This window comes from Orycteropus afer, unplaced genomic scaffold (genome assembly GCF_000298275.1).
Source record: "Orycteropus afer afer isolate SDZICR_OR568_19922 unplaced genomic scaffold, OryAfe1.0 scaffold00202, whole genome shotgun sequence".
NCBI lineage: Eukaryota > Metazoa > Chordata > Mammalia > Tubulidentata > Orycteropodidae > Orycteropus > Orycteropus afer.
This window is the reverse complement of record NW_006921789.1, coordinates 6026279-6045694: the sequence shown is the minus strand read 5'-3', so window position 1 is coordinate 6045694 and position 19416 is coordinate 6026279. Positions and strand designations below refer to the sequence as shown.

The 19416-nt window shown below is 40.8% G+C and overlaps 1 protein-coding gene across 1 annotated transcript in view; it reads left to right on the top strand.

Moving 5' to 3' along the window:
- FNDC3B (fibronectin type III domain containing 3B) overlaps positions 1 to 19416 on the top strand; it is a 366502-nt gene that overhangs the window by 322993 nt on the left and 24093 nt on the right. The window contains exon 22 of the mRNA XM_007948108.2: positions 2284 to 2496. Within this exon, the coding sequence (XP_007946299.1) occupies positions 2284 to 2496 (213 nt within the window). The remainder of the gene's footprint in view (positions 1 to 2283; positions 2497 to 19416) is intronic.

Sequence of the window (19416 nt, the reverse complement as noted above, 5' to 3'; positions counted from 1 at the left end):
TGTTTCATAGTTTATTATCTCTATCTTTTTTTTTTTTTTTTCACTTATTAGGACTTTTTAGTACATGATGTTGAACAGGAGTGGTGAAAGTAGATATTCTCACCTTATTGCTGATCTTAAAGGGGAAGGGTTTCATCTTTCCCCATTTAGTATGATGTTAGCTATAGATGCCCTTTTTCCAGTTAAGGAAGTTCCTTTTTTCTCCCTAGTATCCTGATAGTTTTTCTCATGAATGGAAGTTGGAATTTTTTTCAAATGCTTCTTCTGTATCAGTTGATATGATTATATAGTTTTCCTTCTTAAGACTGGTAATAGGATTGCTTAGGGGCTCTCATGAGAGAATGGAGAAAAGGAAATAAATAAACGGAAGAAGGACTTTTTCCTGCTCTCCTAGAACACTAGAAGTCCATTGGGCCAGAACTGGTGGCTTCCTGGAGTGTTCTCTGTCCATGCAGGTACCCGTGTCACGATTTCAGGCCACCCTGAGTCCAGGCTGGGGGATAGTGTGAGGGGCAAGATGGGAACTCATTGCTAGTTTGGTGGTACTTTCAGTTCTGGACTTCCCCAATCCACTACTGTTAACTTTTCAGAGTCTTAAATAGCTACTGCATTTCATTTTGTCCAGGTTTAACAGCTGCGTTCAGTGGGAGAGACAGGGTAGTGTGTGCATTCTCCTGGAATTAACCTTTTTATTTTTTTCCTTAACAATCTCTGGTAGCGTAGTGCCTAAGGCACTTGACTGCTAATCAGAAGGCTGGCAGTTCAAACCCACCAGCTACTCCTCGGAAGGAAGATGGGGCAAGCAATCTACTTCCGTAGTGATACTGCCTCGGAAATCCAAGGAGGGGTCACTATGAGTCGGGTCCGCACATAACAACAGCAACACAATCTGTAAGGCATATTATTAGGTTGATTTGCTGAATGATGTAATCTTTAAGTTGGCTACATTTGAAGAATTTAGGCTAATTTGTGGTCACATGATGAGTTTAAGTATTATAATACTTAACATTTTCCATTTTACTGTAAGCAATAATGTTTGTAAAAGAAGTACTTAAAACAGAATTAAGGAATATTATAAACTGACTTATTGCCTAAGAATTTATTTCTTCAAACATATTTTTATTATCATATATCTTAAAACTGTTTTAAATTCACATCAACTTTAAATACTGAGACCTTTAAAATTTTTGATATCATGCTGCTCATGCAACTCAATGAGTTCCTTGAACCAAGCAAGGTGCCTCGGTAGAGATTTGCACCAGAGGTCTAGAAATGGAGCATAAAGAGATTAGAGGCACTGTAGATCCAGGAGTGGTCGTGTAGTGGGCAAATCTTTGGAAATGTGGCAGGTTGCTTGAGAGAAGAGGATTGTAGGAAATACTCATATTGTACAGCAAAGAGAGGAAGCACCAGCAGGGGGTGCTGAAATGTTGGTGGAGTAGCAGGGGAGGCACCTGGAAAGTGCAGGAAGAATCATTCTTTAGGAGCATGTGCTCAGGAAGAGTGCTGAGGACGAAGATGGAGCAATGCCATCAACATGTTATCTTCTGACATTGGAGATCTGTTTCAGTAGATTAGTAAGAATGTAGAAGAACAACAATAAAAAAAAAGGCAAATAATATAGGATATTATTTTACATATACATTTTAACTCTATTGTTGTAACATCCTAGACCATAAGGGTGGTGTTTGTACATCTTTATTACCCATACGACTGTGCACCTAGTAAGCATCCACTTAAGATTTTTGAATGCCTGAGTGGCATCCTGTTACTAGTACACTTAGCTGTGGTTAAGGACTAACTGAGATTGGTGAATAAAGCTGGCGAGAGGAGAAGGGCAGAAGACTTGCCCTGTTAACTGTTGAAGAGTTGTCCTTATGTTTGAACTCTGAAGGAGAGTCATTTGTTCTTATTTCATTCTTTATACCAAACCTACTTCCAAAACCAATTTTGAAGCAGCTAAGGGTGGCTGGAACAAAATATAAAGGCGTATTTTCTGGATGCTTTCCCTTAGACAACAGGTCTTTGTTTTATTTTTAATTTAAAGAACTGAGGGGTATCTTGCTAATTTGCTTTTATTTTATTTATTTGCTCTCTTTTTAAATATGGTGAGTATAATCTGTCCTCAGAGCCACCCAGGTTTCTATCTGTCTTGAGTAACTTTCACTTATTTTTCTTTATGCTGCAATATCGCAAGTAAGAAATACTCCATGCAATGTTTATTTTGAGTGAACAGTTGAAGCTTCTTAAACTTGCATTGTCTGTATGTTTTCCTTTTTCCAGGATCAGAATTCAGGCTATAAATGAAATTGGAGCTGGACCATTTAGTCAGTTCATTAAAGCAAAAACTCGGCCATTACCACCCTTGCCTCCTAGGCTAGAATGTGCTGCAGCTGGTCCTCAGAGCCTGAAGCTGAAGTGGGGAGATAGTAACTCCAAGACCCATGCTGCTGATGACATGGTGTACACGCTACAGCTGGAGGACAGAAACAAGAGGTAAGGAGGGGGTGGGGATGCATGTGAAAATTCTGTGACTTTGACTCATGGATGAAGTGTTACTTGTTCATCTGTCCTCTGAAACACTCTTCCTCTTTGTTAAAAGGTTTCCTACATTTTTGGGTCCTGCATTTTACATCCAAATTTGTGATTTCCATTCTCCATTTGGAATTTCTAAAATAAACATTCTACAGATCCTACTTTCCCTGCATGTGATTATATGTTGTTGGTTTTTCCCCCCTTTCATAAAGCCAGATAATGGAGAAAAATTATCCAGAAAGAAAATTGTCACATTCAAGTCCACGCAATGTAATAATGTTATATTAGTCATAAGTGTAGAGGGAAATAAGACTCGAGAAGAGATGTTACCTGTTTAAATATTCAGTATCCATCAGGACAAACATTTTTACCAATCTGAAATAGCTGTGGGTGATGTACAGATGGGGATTGTTCTCTGTAACTATGGGCGATGCAATATCAAATTAGCCACAGCAAATAGGAGATTCTTTATAAGACTCCATGCCCAGGAAACACTATCGGCTATAGAAATCAAATCCAGGCTTTCACTTAGTATTTTTTTTAACCTAACTGTGTTTTCTTTGAAAGTGGCCAATCAAAAGATGAGCAGCTGAACTGTATTTAGGAATAATTTAGATGCTGAGCAAAAGTAAATGGTGACAGAATGTTCTGTTACCAGAAGCCAAAATCAAAGAATCAGGCAAGGGGGGTTGGGGAGTCACCATAAAACCAGGACAGGCTCATGGGATAGTCACACACTACTGCCTCGGTCTGGGAGACCTACGGAAGCAAAACCAGTGTTAGTGTGGAAGTATTTGTCTTCCCTTTATGCATGATAGTATCTCTGCATCCCTACTCTAGTGGTTTGATACATTTCAAGCAAGTACAGTTCTGTTCTATGGAAGTAGCACTGCTTGAGATGGCCTTCAATGGGGACTCAGGTTCAGAGAAAACAAGTCCCTGCTTCTAGGAGCATAATACCAATTCACAAGTAGTTATAGAAAATTAGAGCCATAGAATAAGGTGCTCTGGGAATTTGGGAAGAGGCAGAGATCATCTGGTTATAAAGATCAGGAAAGGCTTCTTGAGGGATGTGACATTTGATCTTGACTTTGAAGGATCAGGCTAACCTAATGATTTGACTACTGAAAAACAGAATTCTGTTGGAAACCAATGCTGAGGTAGAAAATACAAAAATAACTCTGCTTTGTTTAGGTTCATTAGAGATTAGGTTCATGTTCATTTATCCATAGATCATTCACCTTTCTGTGAAAAGATACCTTTGGATGAGTTTTCATGGGCTTGTTATTTGACTGGGAGCTTTGGTGGCATAGTGCTTAAGGCATTTGACTGCTAACGAGAAGGCTGGCAGTTCATACCCACCAGCTACTCAGAAGGAAGATTGGCAATCTACTTCCGTACAGATACCGCCTAATAAACCCAAGGGGAGAGGTTACTATGAATCAAATCAAATCGACTCCACAGCAGTGAGTTTGGTGTTTTTGGTTTGTTATTTGACTAGCAGGGGACTCCTCACTTGGAGAGGACTGGTAGGAACAGGAAATGTGGACTAAAAGAAGTCATGATAAATATAGAAAACTAGTGTTGGGGAAAATTTGTAAACAAGTCTATCCATTTTTCCCTGGGCTTTTTGCTTCCATTGGTCATGGAGAGGACCTTCTTTAGAGACTATCTTCTAGTCATACTGTCTTAAGAGCCCATGCCTCCTGACTCTCAGTGACACTGCCTCTACTGTTACCTCTAAAAACGAAGAGTGATGACCTCCAGACAAGCCTGACCCCTACATGCTGCATTCTTGCCTTGGAAGGGGCCTCAGCCATAGAGCTCCTTGGACAGATGCTAGATCCAGTTCTAAATATTTGCGTGATACAGAGCAAGATACCAAGAACTTGGGCTCAGAACAAAAGCCCCTTGAGCACACTGTCATGAGACATTTAAATATGAAAGAATGAAAATAGTGCAGAACATAGAATCAGTACTCACTCTTCCTCCAAAGAAATGCCCAAGGTTCGCCTTATTAATCAAATAAATGACTTGCCTAAATTTAAATGGCAATTTAAGAAAACTTACCATTAGGAACAGTATTTTTCTTAATTTTATGAGCTAGGATCCAAATTTATCTTTTTTAAATTAGATTTGTCCATGCTCTCAGAAAGTTATTAAAGTGATGGGAAAATAGAGCATAATAAATTCTCTTTCTATTTGTAGAGTAATTTTCCTGGGATTTAAAAGGATGAAATCTTGGCCTAATTTTAGTTTGAAGATGACCTTCCTTAGTGTCTTGAAACTGAATTTACATAGTGGATGCCACTTTAATCCAAACCTTTAACTTTGGATCTTGGGTCAGGAGAATCAGAAAACAACTTGAGTTGGTTACAGCATAATACTTGTTATTCTAGTAGTCTTTCTCAATTCTTATCCCCTTGAAGTTCTTTAAGGAGTTGATCCTGGCTCTTCAACTGAAAGGGCCAGTGTCTTCTTTCAGAGTTTTTGTTGTTATGTGCCATTGAATTGGACCCGACTCATAGCGACCCTTCCTTGGGTTTCCAAGGTGGTATCACTACAGAGGTAGATTGCCCAACCCTCCTTCAGAGGAGTGGCTGGTGGATTTGAACTGTCAGCCTTCTGATTAGCAGTCAAGTGCCTTAGGCACCACACTACCAGAACTCCCTCTTTCAAAGTGGCAGCTGTCTTTTCCATTGAATTTGTACTGCTGTAGTGGTTTCTAGTTGCTGCTTTTGGGAAAAATGTACTTAGCCTTTAGTATCTACAACCACTAATAAGTTCTTACTGTGGATATGGCAAAAAGTGACATATCCTACTTGTGGCCAGGTAAGAACCAAAGGGCAGTTTAAAAAAAAAAAAAATTAGTCATAGTTTTAGTTTCCTTTTTTAGCTGTCACCTTTAAAAATGTTCCTTTTGTCATGAGCACTTCACTAAGGGGCTGCTGTGGGCATTTGAAAGGAGAGCTACAGACATCTGGTTGTATAGCTTTCCTAGCCTGCCATACAAGTAATCTTAGCTCTTCAAACGTATTTCACAACAGAAACACAATGAAAATTAATGAGCCCATGCTTGGTAATTGTCAAATTAAAGAGTTGAGTAGATTTTGGCTGCTAAACTATTACTCTCACTTTTTCTCAAATAAAGAACAAAGGAATTGCTCTTGAAGATGATTTCTGAGATTGTTCCCATTTCTCCCTCCCTTTTCACTTTAAAGCAGTGAAGCTTTGTAGATCGTTTGTGAGCTAAATTCTTCACTAAAACATGTCCCTTATAAATGACTGAGACATGTTAGCACCCTTTTCTTTGTATTTTAACCTCTACTTAGGAAAAAAAAATAGGAAGAGAGATGACTGACTTCATCTAAGAGTGGCCATTGACTGTCCAACTTAGAGATTCAGTGACACATTTCACGTGAAGTAGAGTTGAACCCACAGTTTTTGTTGCTGTTAGGTGCCATTGATTCAGCTCTGACACGTAGTGACCCTGTGTACCGCAGAAAGAAACACTGCCTGTTCTGGTTACCTACTGCCACTCTGACAAGAATATACGACAAATGGAACAGCTTGAAGAAACAGGAGTTTATTCTCTTACAGTTTGGAGGCTTTAAGTCCGAGTTCAAAGTGCCAGGCTCTTGGTGAAAGCCCACTGAAGCCAGAGACTTTTCTTCACCCAGCTTCTGGCTGCGTTGACAAGTAAAAAAGCACAGTCCCAATGTTTCCAAACCACACAGCAGGCCATTAATTCAAGTCCACTGAAAGTCCCCAGGTCAGCAGAGCATGCTGAATAACAACTCAGCTACATGCAGGGTTCAAGTGTGCCATAAGCTAGAGACCATTCCCAAAGCTGTCTCTTATATATGGGAAACAGACCACATCCCTAAAGCAGCTACTTAGCTGCTCCAGTACATTCCACCATGGTGTTAATTACCAGTTTCACCATGGGGAATAACTACATCCAAGTGCCCAGCCACTCAACCAGGCCCAGCCAAGTTGATACACAAACTCAACTCCCACACTGTCTGGCCCTGTACTGTCCTCACAATCCTTGCTATGCTTGAGCCTATTATTGCAGCCACTATGTTGAGGATCTTTCCCTCTTTCACTTACCTTCACCAGAAGGCTGGCAGTTCAAAACTACCAGTCACTCCTCAGAAGGAAGTTGGGCAATCTACTTCCATACTGATACTGCCTCAGAAACCCAAGGAGGGATCACTATGAGTCGGATGTGACTTGACAGCAGTGGGTTTGTTTTTTTTTTTGTTTTTTCTCCTTTACTGAGTATGATATCCTTCTCCAGGGAATGGTCCCTTCTGACAATATGACCAAAATAGGTGAGACAAAGTCTGGCCATTCTTGTTTCTAAGGAGCATTCCGGCTGTACTTCTTTCAGGACAGATTTGTTCATTCTTTTGGCAGCCCAAGGTATTTTCAGTATTCTTAGTAGCACCACAATTCAAAGGCACCAACTCTTCTTTGATCTTCCTTATTCATAGTTCAGCTTTCACATTTATATGAGGTGATTGAAAACACCATGGCTTGGTTTAGGTACTCCTTAGTATTCAAAGTGACATCTTTGCTCCTTAGCACTTTCAAGAGGTCTTTTGCAGCAGATCTGCCCAACGTAATACAGTGTCTGATTACTTGACTGCTGCTTCCATGGGGTATGTCATCTGCAAATTCAAGTAAAATGAAATCCCTGACAACTTCCGTCTTTCTTCCATTTATCATGATGTTTCTCATTGGTCCAGTTGTAAGGATTTTTGCTTTCTTTATGTTGAAGTGTAATCCATACCAAAGACTGTGGTCTTCATTAGGAAGTGCTTCAAGTCATCTTCACTTTCAGCAAGCAAGGTTGTATCATTTGCATAACAGAGATTGTTAATGATTTTTCCTCTAATCTTGATGCTGCATACTTCTTCATACAGTCTAGATTCTCAGATTATTTGCTTAGGATATAACCCAGCACCACCATGCAGTATCCCCTTCTTCTATTCAAATAACAGCCTCTTGGTCTATGTACAGGTTCCTCATGAGCACAATTAAGTGTTCTGGAATTCACATTGTTTGTGATGTTATATGATCCTCACAGTTGAATGCATAGTCAGTAAGACACAGGTATACATCTTTCTGTATTCTTTGCTTTCAGACAAGATCCATCTGGCATTAGCAGTGATATTCCTAGTTCCACGTCCACTTCTGAATCCCGCTTGAATTTCTGGGCATTCCCTATCAGTATACTGCTGCAACCGTTTTTAAGTTGTCTTCAGCAAAATTTTACTTGTGTTCATTATTAATGATACTGTTTGATAATTTCCATATTCTATTGGATCACATTTCTTCAGAATGGGCACAAATATCAGTCTCTTCCAGTCAGTTGGCTTGGTAACTGTCTTCAAGATTTCTTGGCATAAACAAGTAAGCATCTTCTGTTCTGCATCCATTTGTTGAAACATCTCACTGGGTATTCCATCAGTTCCTGGAGAATTGTTTTTTTGCTAATTCCTCTAGTGCAGCTCGAACTTTTTCCTTCAGTACCATTGGTCCTTGATCATATGCTACCTCCTGAAATGGTTGAAGAGTGACCAGTTCTTTTGGTACAGTGACTGTATTCCTCCCATCTTTGATGCTTCCTGCATCGTTCAATGTTTTACCCATAGACTACTCAGTACTGCAGTTCAAGGCTTGAATTTTTTCTTTCATCCTTTTAGCTTGAGAAATGCCAAGCATGCTCTTCCCTTTTGATTTTCTAACTCCAGGGCTTTGCACATTTCATTATAATATTTTACTTTGTCTTCATGAGCCACCCATTGAAATCTTCTGGTCAGCTCTTTTATTTCATCATTTCTTCCATTTATTTTGGCTACTCTGCATTCAAGAGCAAGTCTCACAGACTCTTCTGACATCCATATGGTCTTTTCTTCCTTTCCTGTCTTTTTAATACCAGTTGCTTTCTTTGTGTGTGGTGTTTTTGATGTCATCCCACACTTGTCTGATCTTCGCATCAAATCTTTTCTTCAGATTATCTCTAAATCCAAGTAGGATATAATCAAAGTCACGTTTTGGCTCTCATGGACTTGTTTTAATTTTCTTTAGCTTCAACTTGAACTTGCATGTGAGCAATTGATGGTCTGTTGCATAGTCAGATCCTGGCCTTGTTTTGACTGAAGGCATTGAGCTTCTCCATCACCTCTTTCCACAGATGTAATTGATCTGATTCTTATGTATTCCATCTGGCGAGGTTCACGTGTGTAGACACATTTATATTATTGAGAAAAGTTACTTGCAGTGAACAAATTGTTGGCCTTGTAAAATTCTGTCATACTATCTCAGTCTGCATTTCTGGTACCAAGCCATATTTTCCAACTATTGACGCTGCTGCTTTGTTTTCAGCTTTCGCATTCCAGTCCCCACTAATTATCAATACACCTTGATTGCTTGTTTGGTCAATTTCAGACTGCATAATTTGGTAAAAATCTTCAATTTCTTCATCTTTGGCTTTAGTGGTTGGTGTGAAAATTTGAATAGTAGCCCTATTAACTGGTCTTCCTTGTAGGTGTATGGAAATTTTCCTATCACTGGCAGCATTGTACTTCAGGATAGATCTTGAAATATTCTTTTTGATGATGAATGTGACACCATCCCTCTTTGTTATTCCCAGCATAGTAGATCATATGGTTGTCTAATTCAAAATGGCCAGTACCAGTCCATTTCAGCTCACTAATGCCTAGGATATCAATCTTTATGCATTCCATTTCATTTTCAACGGCTTCCTATTTTCCTAGATTCATGCTTAGTACATTCCATGTCCCAATTATTAATGAATGTTTGCAGCTGTTTGTTCCCATTGTGATTCATCACCATAGTATATGAAGGTTCCAAGAGCCTTACTCCATCCATGTCATTAAGGTTGACTCTACTTTGATGAGGCAGTTCTTCATCTGTCGGTTTATCATAGTTACCTTGCATGTTGCTGTGCTGCTAAAAGCTATGCCACTGGTATTTCAAATACCAGCAGGGTCACCCATGATGTACAGGTTTCAGCAGAGCTTCTAGACTAAGACACACTGGGAAGAAGAATGGGGTCGTCCATTTCTGAAAAAAAAAAAAAAAATGGCCACTGAAAACCTTATGAATAGCATTGACACATTATCTGATTTATTACTGGAAATAGTTCTTGTTAAGAGAATTATGCCTTATGCCTCAACACATCCCACTGATAAATATTCTTATCTGGCAAATTCTAATCCCCTTGAGGATCCAAACAGGAAGGAAGTTCTGGGAGTCTCTGAAACATCCTGAAGGTTACCTTATTCCTTTGCCAGGTTGTCTTGGCTTCCCATAGAGAAAACAACAGACTGAAAAGGGACATAAAAATCCCCAAGAATAATGCATTATGCTGCGGGGTGGCAGAGTGGTAATTACTGTTTGGGAGACCACTACCTAGAATGGGTACCCAGAAGGCTTAGGGGGAGTCCTTGCTTTTGCAAGGACCAGGATAATGACAGCCAAGAAGGAAATAAGAAAATTGTCAAAGTTTGGCTGAAGCAGCAAAGATTTTCATGCTGTGGGCATGAAAATGTGAACTTATATCTAGATGGAGTAAAATTCACTGTGTGGGGCACTTTAAACACCTGTAACATTAAATCCAGTGCTCTGGCAAAAGCCAAAGCTCCAAAGAAAATAGAGTGTTTCTGTTCAGTTAAATTGATTTCAACTGGTATTCCTTGAGGCCGCCAGACTATTATGTGGAATACTTAAAGATATCATACTAGGTGAGTCTTAAAAGGTCTCCAGTCTTGCAGCCCCATGTAGATAAGCTTTAGGATGGAAGCTAGTGGTGAGGAAGGTGTCTTGGCTCTCTCTCCAAGTCAGTGCCACTTTCTGTTCTTATTTATTTGTCTGAAGTTTGGACCTATTTCAATAAAGAGAAGGGATCCCAAAGGACATCTTACTTAACCCTTTGCTTCAAGGTAAGTCAACCTAGAATTCATCAAGATGCATTTGCTGTATTGAAAGTTGGTGGGGTTTTTTCCCCTTGACATTTGTTTTCCATGTATTCATGCTTCTGACTCACAAGTGTCCTAGTCAAAAGGCCCCAGTTATGTATTTATGTAGCAGCCTCAAAACAGTGCTTTATATTCATTCGTTTATCCCTAGTAATCAGATCATAATAATTCAATAAACAATTTTTTTCTTGAATTTCTACTGTGTGCTAGGTCTTGTGAACTATGTATCCTATCTGTAAAGAACTTGTTTTGCTGAGGATACAGATTACCATGAAACAGTAAGCAGATAGTACTTGAGATATTATTTAATTTCAGCAGAAGAACAAAAATTAGATTCGTTTGGCCTTAGAGTGATTAAATCTGTTATTCTTAACAGATCTCGCACCAGAAAATCTGAATGTCTTTGGTTCCTGTGTATGCAAGAAAAAGATATACCCAAAGTAAGCATTTTCATAATGCTGCGTTAACCTAATACAGGGATCAAAAAAACAAGATCAGCTCTGTGTTTTAAGATTGTAATGCTATAGTGACAATTTTGAAGATGCATTTGTGTGTGTTATTGAACTGAAATGTTGTGCTGCCCTAACAGAATTTGGGTTGATGCTAATTCTCATCCTGGCCCTGGTAGGTCCATGTTCCCCGATAATTGTATATAGCACTGAGGCAGGAGGAACTTAAATTCCAGGAATGTAGTTATGGTTAATCTGTTGTTGAGGTTCAGTCAGGCAGCAATGTTTTTTAAAGCAAAGATCTGGGAAAATTGGGGTTGGGGAGAAGAAGATAATAGAGTGGGCAATTACCAGTTGCTCTCCATTAACTCAACCCAGGTGCCCATGGCACTTTTCCCTTCAGCCAGCCAAGACAGAGGGACTTTGTAGTGAGAGTATGATGGCCTGGTAACTGTGGGAGAGGGAGACAGAAAATAATCTGTATAAATAAACTCTTACAGAGTACACACCAGGAAACTAATAAAAATGTTTGGTGTTGAATTGGCAAATGTTGTCATATATGTAATTTTAATTCACAAAACCAAACTCACTGCCATAGAGTTGATCCCAACTCGTAGCAACCCCCTTTGGGTTTCTGAGGTAGTAAATCTTTATGGAAGTAGATTGCCCAGTCTTCCTTCCGCAGAGTGGCTGGTGGGTTTGAACCACCAACCTTATGGTTAGCAATCAAATGCCTTAGGCACTATGCCACCAGAGCACCTTCATGTAATTTTATAACAGTTGGGAAAAAGTGATTTGACTATGTGGGTACTAGAGAAGACGTGAACTTCCTCAGTGTATACCTACTAAAGAACAAATTCCTGCCTAGTTGCTCAGGGCATGTTGTTGAATTAAATCAAATAGACACAAGCAACTAGCTCAGTCAGGGCCAGTGCCAGAGCTGCCTCATCCTATGGAGTGGCTAGTAGGTTCAAACCACTGACCTTTTGTTGGCGGCTGAATGCTTTAACTGCTGTACTACCACAGCTCCTGTTTAGGAGCTAGAAGTCTGTATTCAGGGCACTGGTTCTAGGGGAAGACTCCCTCTCTCTTTGGCTCTGGGGTAAGGTCCGTGGCTCTTCTCAGCTTCTGTCTCTGGGTCTCTTGAAGATCTCCCTGTGGCCGGTCACCTGATCCCCCTCTGCTTCCTTCTCTCTGTGCATAATCTGCTTTCTTCATCTTTCAAAAGTGATTGGTTTAAGACATACTCTACACTGGCATGGTATCATTAACATAACAAAGAAAACCCTGTTCCCAAATGATTTGTTCACAAGTGTAGGGGTTAGGATTTACAAATATATATTTTCAGGAGTGGTGGTGGTGGGGGAGCACAGTTGAATTCATAACATCCTTAGTTGGTTTTTTGTTGGTTTTTTTTTTGTTTTTGTTTTTGGTTTTTTTGCCTTAGTTTCTCCTTCTACAGAATGGAGCTAAATGAGGCCATCTCTAGCTTGATTCATGGAAAAAATGGTTTCAAAGGCATTTTTATGTCTCAGGGAAGGAGCGTAAACATTCAATCTACAAAATAAAGAGTATTGCTAACTTAAGACAATTTTTCTGGTTAAATTGTCTAGGCACAGGCAGAGGTGAGAGGTAGTAGATAAACTACTTGAGATCTTAATTGGGAATAGAAGTAGAATTCAGATTATAATATTCTATGTGGAGAATTTCTACCTATCAATAACTATAGTGACATTTTCTTAAGAAAAAACTCATGCTGTTAAGTCGATTCCAACTCCATAAGACAGAGTAGAACTGCCCCATAGGGTTTCCAAGGCTATACATCTTTACGGAAGCAAACTGCCTCCTCTTTCTCCAGTGGAGTGGCTGGTGAGTTCCAACCACTGACCTTTTGGTTAGCAGCTTTAAACACAGTGCCACCAGAGCTCCTTTTTTTTCTTAGAAAAAGGGCATAAAATTCAATCTGTGAACCAAAAAATGTTGTACCTTGATTGATCACAAGCACAAAGATCCATCTGCAGCAGGAGATATGTGGGCAGGAAATTAACCCTTTTTCCATTAGTCTTGTAAATAGATCTTAGCATGTCCATGCTCAATCTGTAAGCAAGGACTCTGTCATGAGCATCAAAATTGGCCTAGGAAATGCACCTTCATCACTTCGGGTGTCCCCACATAATGGCATCTGCTTCCATCTGATTCTACATAGAAGTGATAGGACTCTGTTCATAGTGGAGTGGAGGTGCATGCTGTACATTCTTGTTTGAACATCTTCCATTCCCAGCACCACTTCAGTAATGGAGGGAATTACACAAACACACACAGTCCATGGAGGTCAAGGAAATAAAGGTGAAAGTTACTTAAAAAGCAGTAACCTGTCATTGTTAATGAATATAGCCATACTGAGCTTAACAGCTGTTGATTTGTGATATTGTGAAATGTGTTTTGAAAGATACCATTTGCAGGCATTCAGTAGACTACAGGCCATTTTAGGTCATCAAGTTGGTCATTCAAATCCAAACTCATTGCTGTGGAGTCAGATCCAACTCATAGCGACCCCTCCTTAAGTTTCCGAAGCAGTATCACTACGAAAATAGATTGCCCAACCTTCCTTCCAGGGAGTGGCTGGTGGGTCATTTTAAGCAGTTAATATTAATGGGTTGCTGTCAGCCTGTAAAGGAGCCCTGGTGGTATAGTGGTTAAGCTCTAGGCTGCTAACCAACCACTCTGTGTGAGAGACATATGTGGCAATCTGCTACTGCCACATGACAGTCCTGTGGGGCACTTCTATTCTACCCTATAGGGTCACTATGAGTTGAAATTGTCTCAACAGCAGTGAGTTTTTGGTTTATGAGCCAAAGCTGTAGCAAGTTGGGGCAGAGCCATAACAGATTCATTTAGGCTGTAAACTTTCAGTGGCCCACCAAACCTTCTGCCGGTTATGCTTCCCTTTCCCAAATACAGGGGAGTGTTTCTGCACATTTTCCCTTTCACTTCATGAAAACACCCAAATTTCCATGTAATGGACACCATTTATGGAGGGTGGGCTGCTGCCCGGCTTCATCTGCTTTCAGCAGCAGTCCACAGCCAGGGTTCACCTGGATGAGATGGATGCTTGTCATGTGCACAGCTTCTCTACCTAATTCTAGAAGGCCTTGGGGGATATCAGTGATGGGGATGCCCACAGGCTTCTCCAGGGTTGAAAAAGGGTAAATTGCTCATCACCCTTGTCACTTTATTATTGATAAACAGTATCATTGGCATAACAGTTGATAGTTATTGAGCACTTACAGTGCTAGACATTGTGTAACGGATGCTCCTTGCATTATCTCATTTAATTCACACAACCCTGTAAGAGTGACTATTACCATACCTGTTTTAAAGAGAAGAAAACAGCTTTCCTGGCTCTGCAGCCTGAACTGAAACCCTGTCTGCTGACTGCAGAGCTTACATTTTCACTCACTGTGCTGTACCCACATAGCAGATCATGAGCTAGAGTCAGCACAGCAGTGGAGGCCCCACAGGTGCTCCCACACCTGTCCTCTTACAAGTGCTCTCAGTAACCCTAGGTCATGGGACCAAGACGATTGGCTATTTATGGATGAAAAGGCTTGGAATAGTTAGAACCTCCCAAGCTCACAGTCCTCATGGTCAGCAGTGGAATAGCCTGACTTGATTTCATGCTTATCCCTCTATGCACCCCCATTTCCTGCAGAACCACCAGAACGTCATGATTACACGATGCGAAGGTGTAATTTCTAGCCTCAGGAAGGTATCTTGCCCCAGGCAGCAGTGGTTGTGGGTGGCAAAGAAGATCCCTCAGAGGTATTTCAACTGTGGAATCAGGGCTCCTGGGCCACCTTGATCCCAGTGAGGATGCCTGTGACTGCACAGACCTCAGCCTAATCTGATACAAAAATTACTAATCTGATACAAAAAATACAAAAATTACTTTATTGAGCACATATTACATTCCAGGAACTGCCACCTGCTGTACATACATCATTTTATTCTTACTTTATTCTTCCATTACATCTTATCCATATAATGGAAATAACAGCAAACATTTCATTCTTAGTAGTTGGCCACCAAATTAGATTGGTAACTGATTTTAGGGAGAGCTGGCACAGGCCATAACACATGCAGCAGAACATCACAATCCAGATTAATTTATTCCTGCTGTAGCATAATCCAGTAATTGCCCCCAAAACCTGTGGAGAGGCCTTGCATGGCAGGAGCTGATAGCCACAGTGGTTCTCCGGGTACCTAACTCTGACTTTGATCCATGAGAGGTGACAGTCCTGGATGCTGGCATATTGTGACATTTAGTAGAGTGGAGAGCCATTGGGTAGTACAAATAGTTGCCATTTTCCTATGCATTGCGATCAGTGCTGAGCTTTTTACTCACATTTAACTCATTTGACTGTTAAAACAACTCCCAAGGTAGGTATATCAGATATGGGAGGCACTGCCACGAACAGAGGCAAGTGACTTGGCCATAAGGAGCAGAACTGAGACCTGAGTCCAGGTCTTCCTGAGTCCAAGTCCCAGTGGTCCATTATAACCGGCAGCAATAGGTCAGGGTGCAGCCCGGGGCAGAGCTGGAGTAACTCCCCAAATAGTATGTCCCTTTCTTCCTCGTTTACGCCCAGCCTCCAAAATCGATGTTTTAGGGTCTTAGAGTTTTTGCAGTGACTTGTTAGTTATACAGGTGCTCTGCTGCTCCAGATCCTCCCTGTTCCCATCTGCTTTGTTTCTTTCCATAAGGAGAATAGTCTTCCCTTTTGTCCAGGGTTTGAGGCAGTGCACACTGAAATACGGATCAAAGCCTTCAAGACAACAGCTCTTCTGTGTGGCTGTGATTCCATGTCCCAGGGTCTGTGATGCATGAATGGGGTCGTGGTGCACTAACGCTAAGGGGAAGGGGGAGGGAAAGCTGAGTGGGTGCTGTCCACTTTCCACCGTAAAGCCTGCTCTAAGCTCTGAATCCCTTGGCTCCATTTAAAATGTGGACTCTCCATCATGTAACCATTGGAGTGTTTAGTATGGTTAATTCTAACACAAAAGGCCTCTGGCTTACATATTAATGCATTTTAAAATTAAGATCTTTTAAAAAAGATATTTAGGGGAGAAAAAAAATAACTTGTTTTTTGCAAAACAAATATTTGACAAATATTTGTAATCTTTCCAAGAGCAGTTCTAGGCACAGGGGATGAGGGACCCTTCTAAAGAGGTCACCATGCACCTGGCCATAAATTTTTGGTTCTAAAGAAAGAAGATTATTTCTTCTGTTTCATAAAATAATGGAAAATAACTATAGAATTAGGGTGAAAGGGAAACTATATTCTTGTATTGGCTTGTTGTTGTTGTTATTTGCCATCGAGTCGGCCCCGACTCATAGCGACCCCTCCTTGGGTTTCCGAGGCATTATCACTACGGAAGTAGGATTGCCCAACCTTCCTTCCGAGGAGTGGCTGGTGGGTTTGAACCGTCAGCCTTCTGGTTAGCAGTCAAATGCCTTAGGCTTATGTGCTTTTCATTATATTTTGATTGTTCCTTTGTCATTGGACGAGCAGAGTGAAACACAAGTAACCGTTAGTATGTATGTTTTCTGTTATGGCCTACCAGAAGAAATTAAGGATTTCGAGATTTATTTCAGGCCTACTCTGTATCAGGGACTAGAGCTTTTACAGAGTTACCAACTTTCATTGCCACCCCACAGCTATAAGGAAGGCCTCCTTGCCTCACATCACTGACCAGACACAGTGTGAGAGAAGGTATTAAACAGCCTTGCAGAGGAAGCCGCACAAGTGCTACCTAATGGCTCTGGGGCCTGGTCTGAGGGTTGGCTCTCACCGTTCAGCTGACTTTCTATTCAGCAGAGGAAGAAAAAACTACATGTTAGCCAGAGATGACGTAGACGGTCTCTTAGAAGGTAGAGTGACATTCTCTTATAATCCTGTTGTTGTTAAGTGCTGTTGAGTCACTGCCGACTCATTGCAACCCCTCCTTGGGTTTCTGAGGTGGTATCATTATGGAAGTAGATTGCCCAACCTTCTTTCCAAGGAGTGGCTGGTGGGTTTGAACTGCCAGCCTTCTGGTTAGCAGTCAAGTGCCTTAGTTACTGCATCACCAGAGCTCCCACTTACTGAGTGATTATTACATTCCAGGACTCTTCTAAGCCCTTTACTTTTATTGACCCATTTAAACCTCATAACCTCGGAAGGAAGGTTGGGCAATCTACTTCCGTAGTGATACTGCCTCGGAAACCCAAGGAGGGGTCACTATGAGTCGGGGCCGACTCAACGGCACATAACAACAACAACAACAAACAAACCTCATAACTGCTCTCCGAGGCAGGCATGAAGAGGTTAAATAACTTGCTAGCATTTCATAGTACATGAAGTCAATTCAGGTCTTAACCTACCCATTGCCATGGAGTAGATTCTGACTCATATCTACCCTATAGCATAGAGTAGAACTGCTCCGTAGGGTTTCCAAGACTATAAATCTTTACAGAAGCAGCCTGCCTCATCTTTCTCATACAGAGTGGCTGGTGGGTCTGAACCACTGACCTTTTTGCTTGCAGCTAGTACTTTAACCACTGTGCTGACATATCTCCTGTTCAGGTCTTAGAACCTGTATTTATTGAGAACCTATCAAGAGCCCAGATCTCTGGGGGTGTTGGAAAAACATGACTAAGGTTTGCCCTTAAAGTTTCCAAGATTAAAACCCTTGAAACAATTGAAGTGCCAAATTGTTATATGAAGATCCTCCCCCCCTCCCCAGAAACCTAATATTGAGTGGTAAGATCTTATGGACTTTATTTTATAATTTATAGACAGACTTATATATAAAGTTTAACCAGAATCCATTTAATGAATTTCTTTGTTGAAAGACTGAAATGACATGAAATTGGAAATGACCATGATAAATTGATTTCCATGCTGTAAAAAGGATTAATACTGAGTCTTTCTCATTTTGCATAATCTCATTTTTGCAATTCTCTTTTCACTCTTACCAGTTTAGTTCCTTAAGAAAAGCATGGGGAACTTTTACAGTGAGGAAAGTATGGACATTTTAATGATATGCAGACTTGCTGTTTCTGTCTGTAACATTTCCCTGTGGCCTTTGTTCACACGTCAAAGTGAGGTGATTGGAGAATGTCCTTGGAAGGTTAGGTACAACTGTCTTGCTTCATTGCCCAGCCCATTCTGATCTTGGGCCTGTGTGTCTACAGACCCCAAGAGAATGAGATCTATTGCTCTAGGTATTTGGTGGGGGATTGATACTGTTGGTGCTTGGCTATTGTGACATGTTTTGCCCCAAACTCAGAATTTCTGAGATCTCACTCTCCCTACCTCCCCAGACCTACTTCCACACTGAACACCCAGAACTCATGAGCCCACTCAGGATACAGCCTGCTCCTCATCTCCCCTCCACCTACTGAGGGCTCAGTATCTGGTTAGCTACTTGATTAGTTACCATCTGTTTTGGCTGTGGGGAGCTCTGATGGTGTAGTGCCTAAGGCATTTGACTGCTAACCAGAAGGTTGGTGGTTCAAACCTACCAGCCACTCCGCAGAAGGAAGATGGGGCAATCTACTTCTATAAAGATTTACCGCCTTGGAAATCCAGTGGGGGTCGCTATGAGTCAGAATCGACTCAATGGCAGTGGGTTTGGTTTTTTTATTATAATTATTTTGGCTATTCTCTTACACATTTTGTGAACAAAATAAGGGTGCTGCCCTGCTCCCCCTGAAGTTCTTCCCCTTCCTTTTGTGAGGAGTAAGGAGATTAGACAAAGCAGGATGGTTCTCATCAGAGCAAGAAGTAAATCATAATTTATAATTGGAAAGGGCTGAATTAAAGAACTATCAGACATAGCTTGTTCTAGAAAAGGCTGGAGCCAGAAAGACCTACTCTTTCTCTCTCCTTATCAGCTCCCTTCTGCTAGGAGCACCAAGGTGGTAAATTCCCAATTTCCATACCAAGGGGAATTCAAGCCACACGGTAAGCCAACTGCAGCTTCCTAATTCTCCCTTTACTGTGTACACACCTGAAATCCTTGGTGTAAATGCTTCTTTCAGAACCTTCAGAGTCGCTGGCTTTTTTCTAGAAGCAAATGCAGCCTTTCTTGTATTTCTAAGTAACACTCTTCAGGGACATGAACAAATGCTGCAATGACAAAACTCTAAAGTTCTCTTGTGACTATCACCATTTACCACAGTGCTTTTCATAAATAGGAATGCCATTTTGAAAGATAGTGTAAACACTGAGGTACAAAAGCAAAATAAAGAAGCTAAAAGAACAAAACTGTCCAGAGATAGCGGATTTTGATGTGCTTGAGGATTGATGTGTATGCTATTTGCTGGATTTAGATTACACTCCAAATTAGGATATTGAATCTGCTTTGTGACTGAG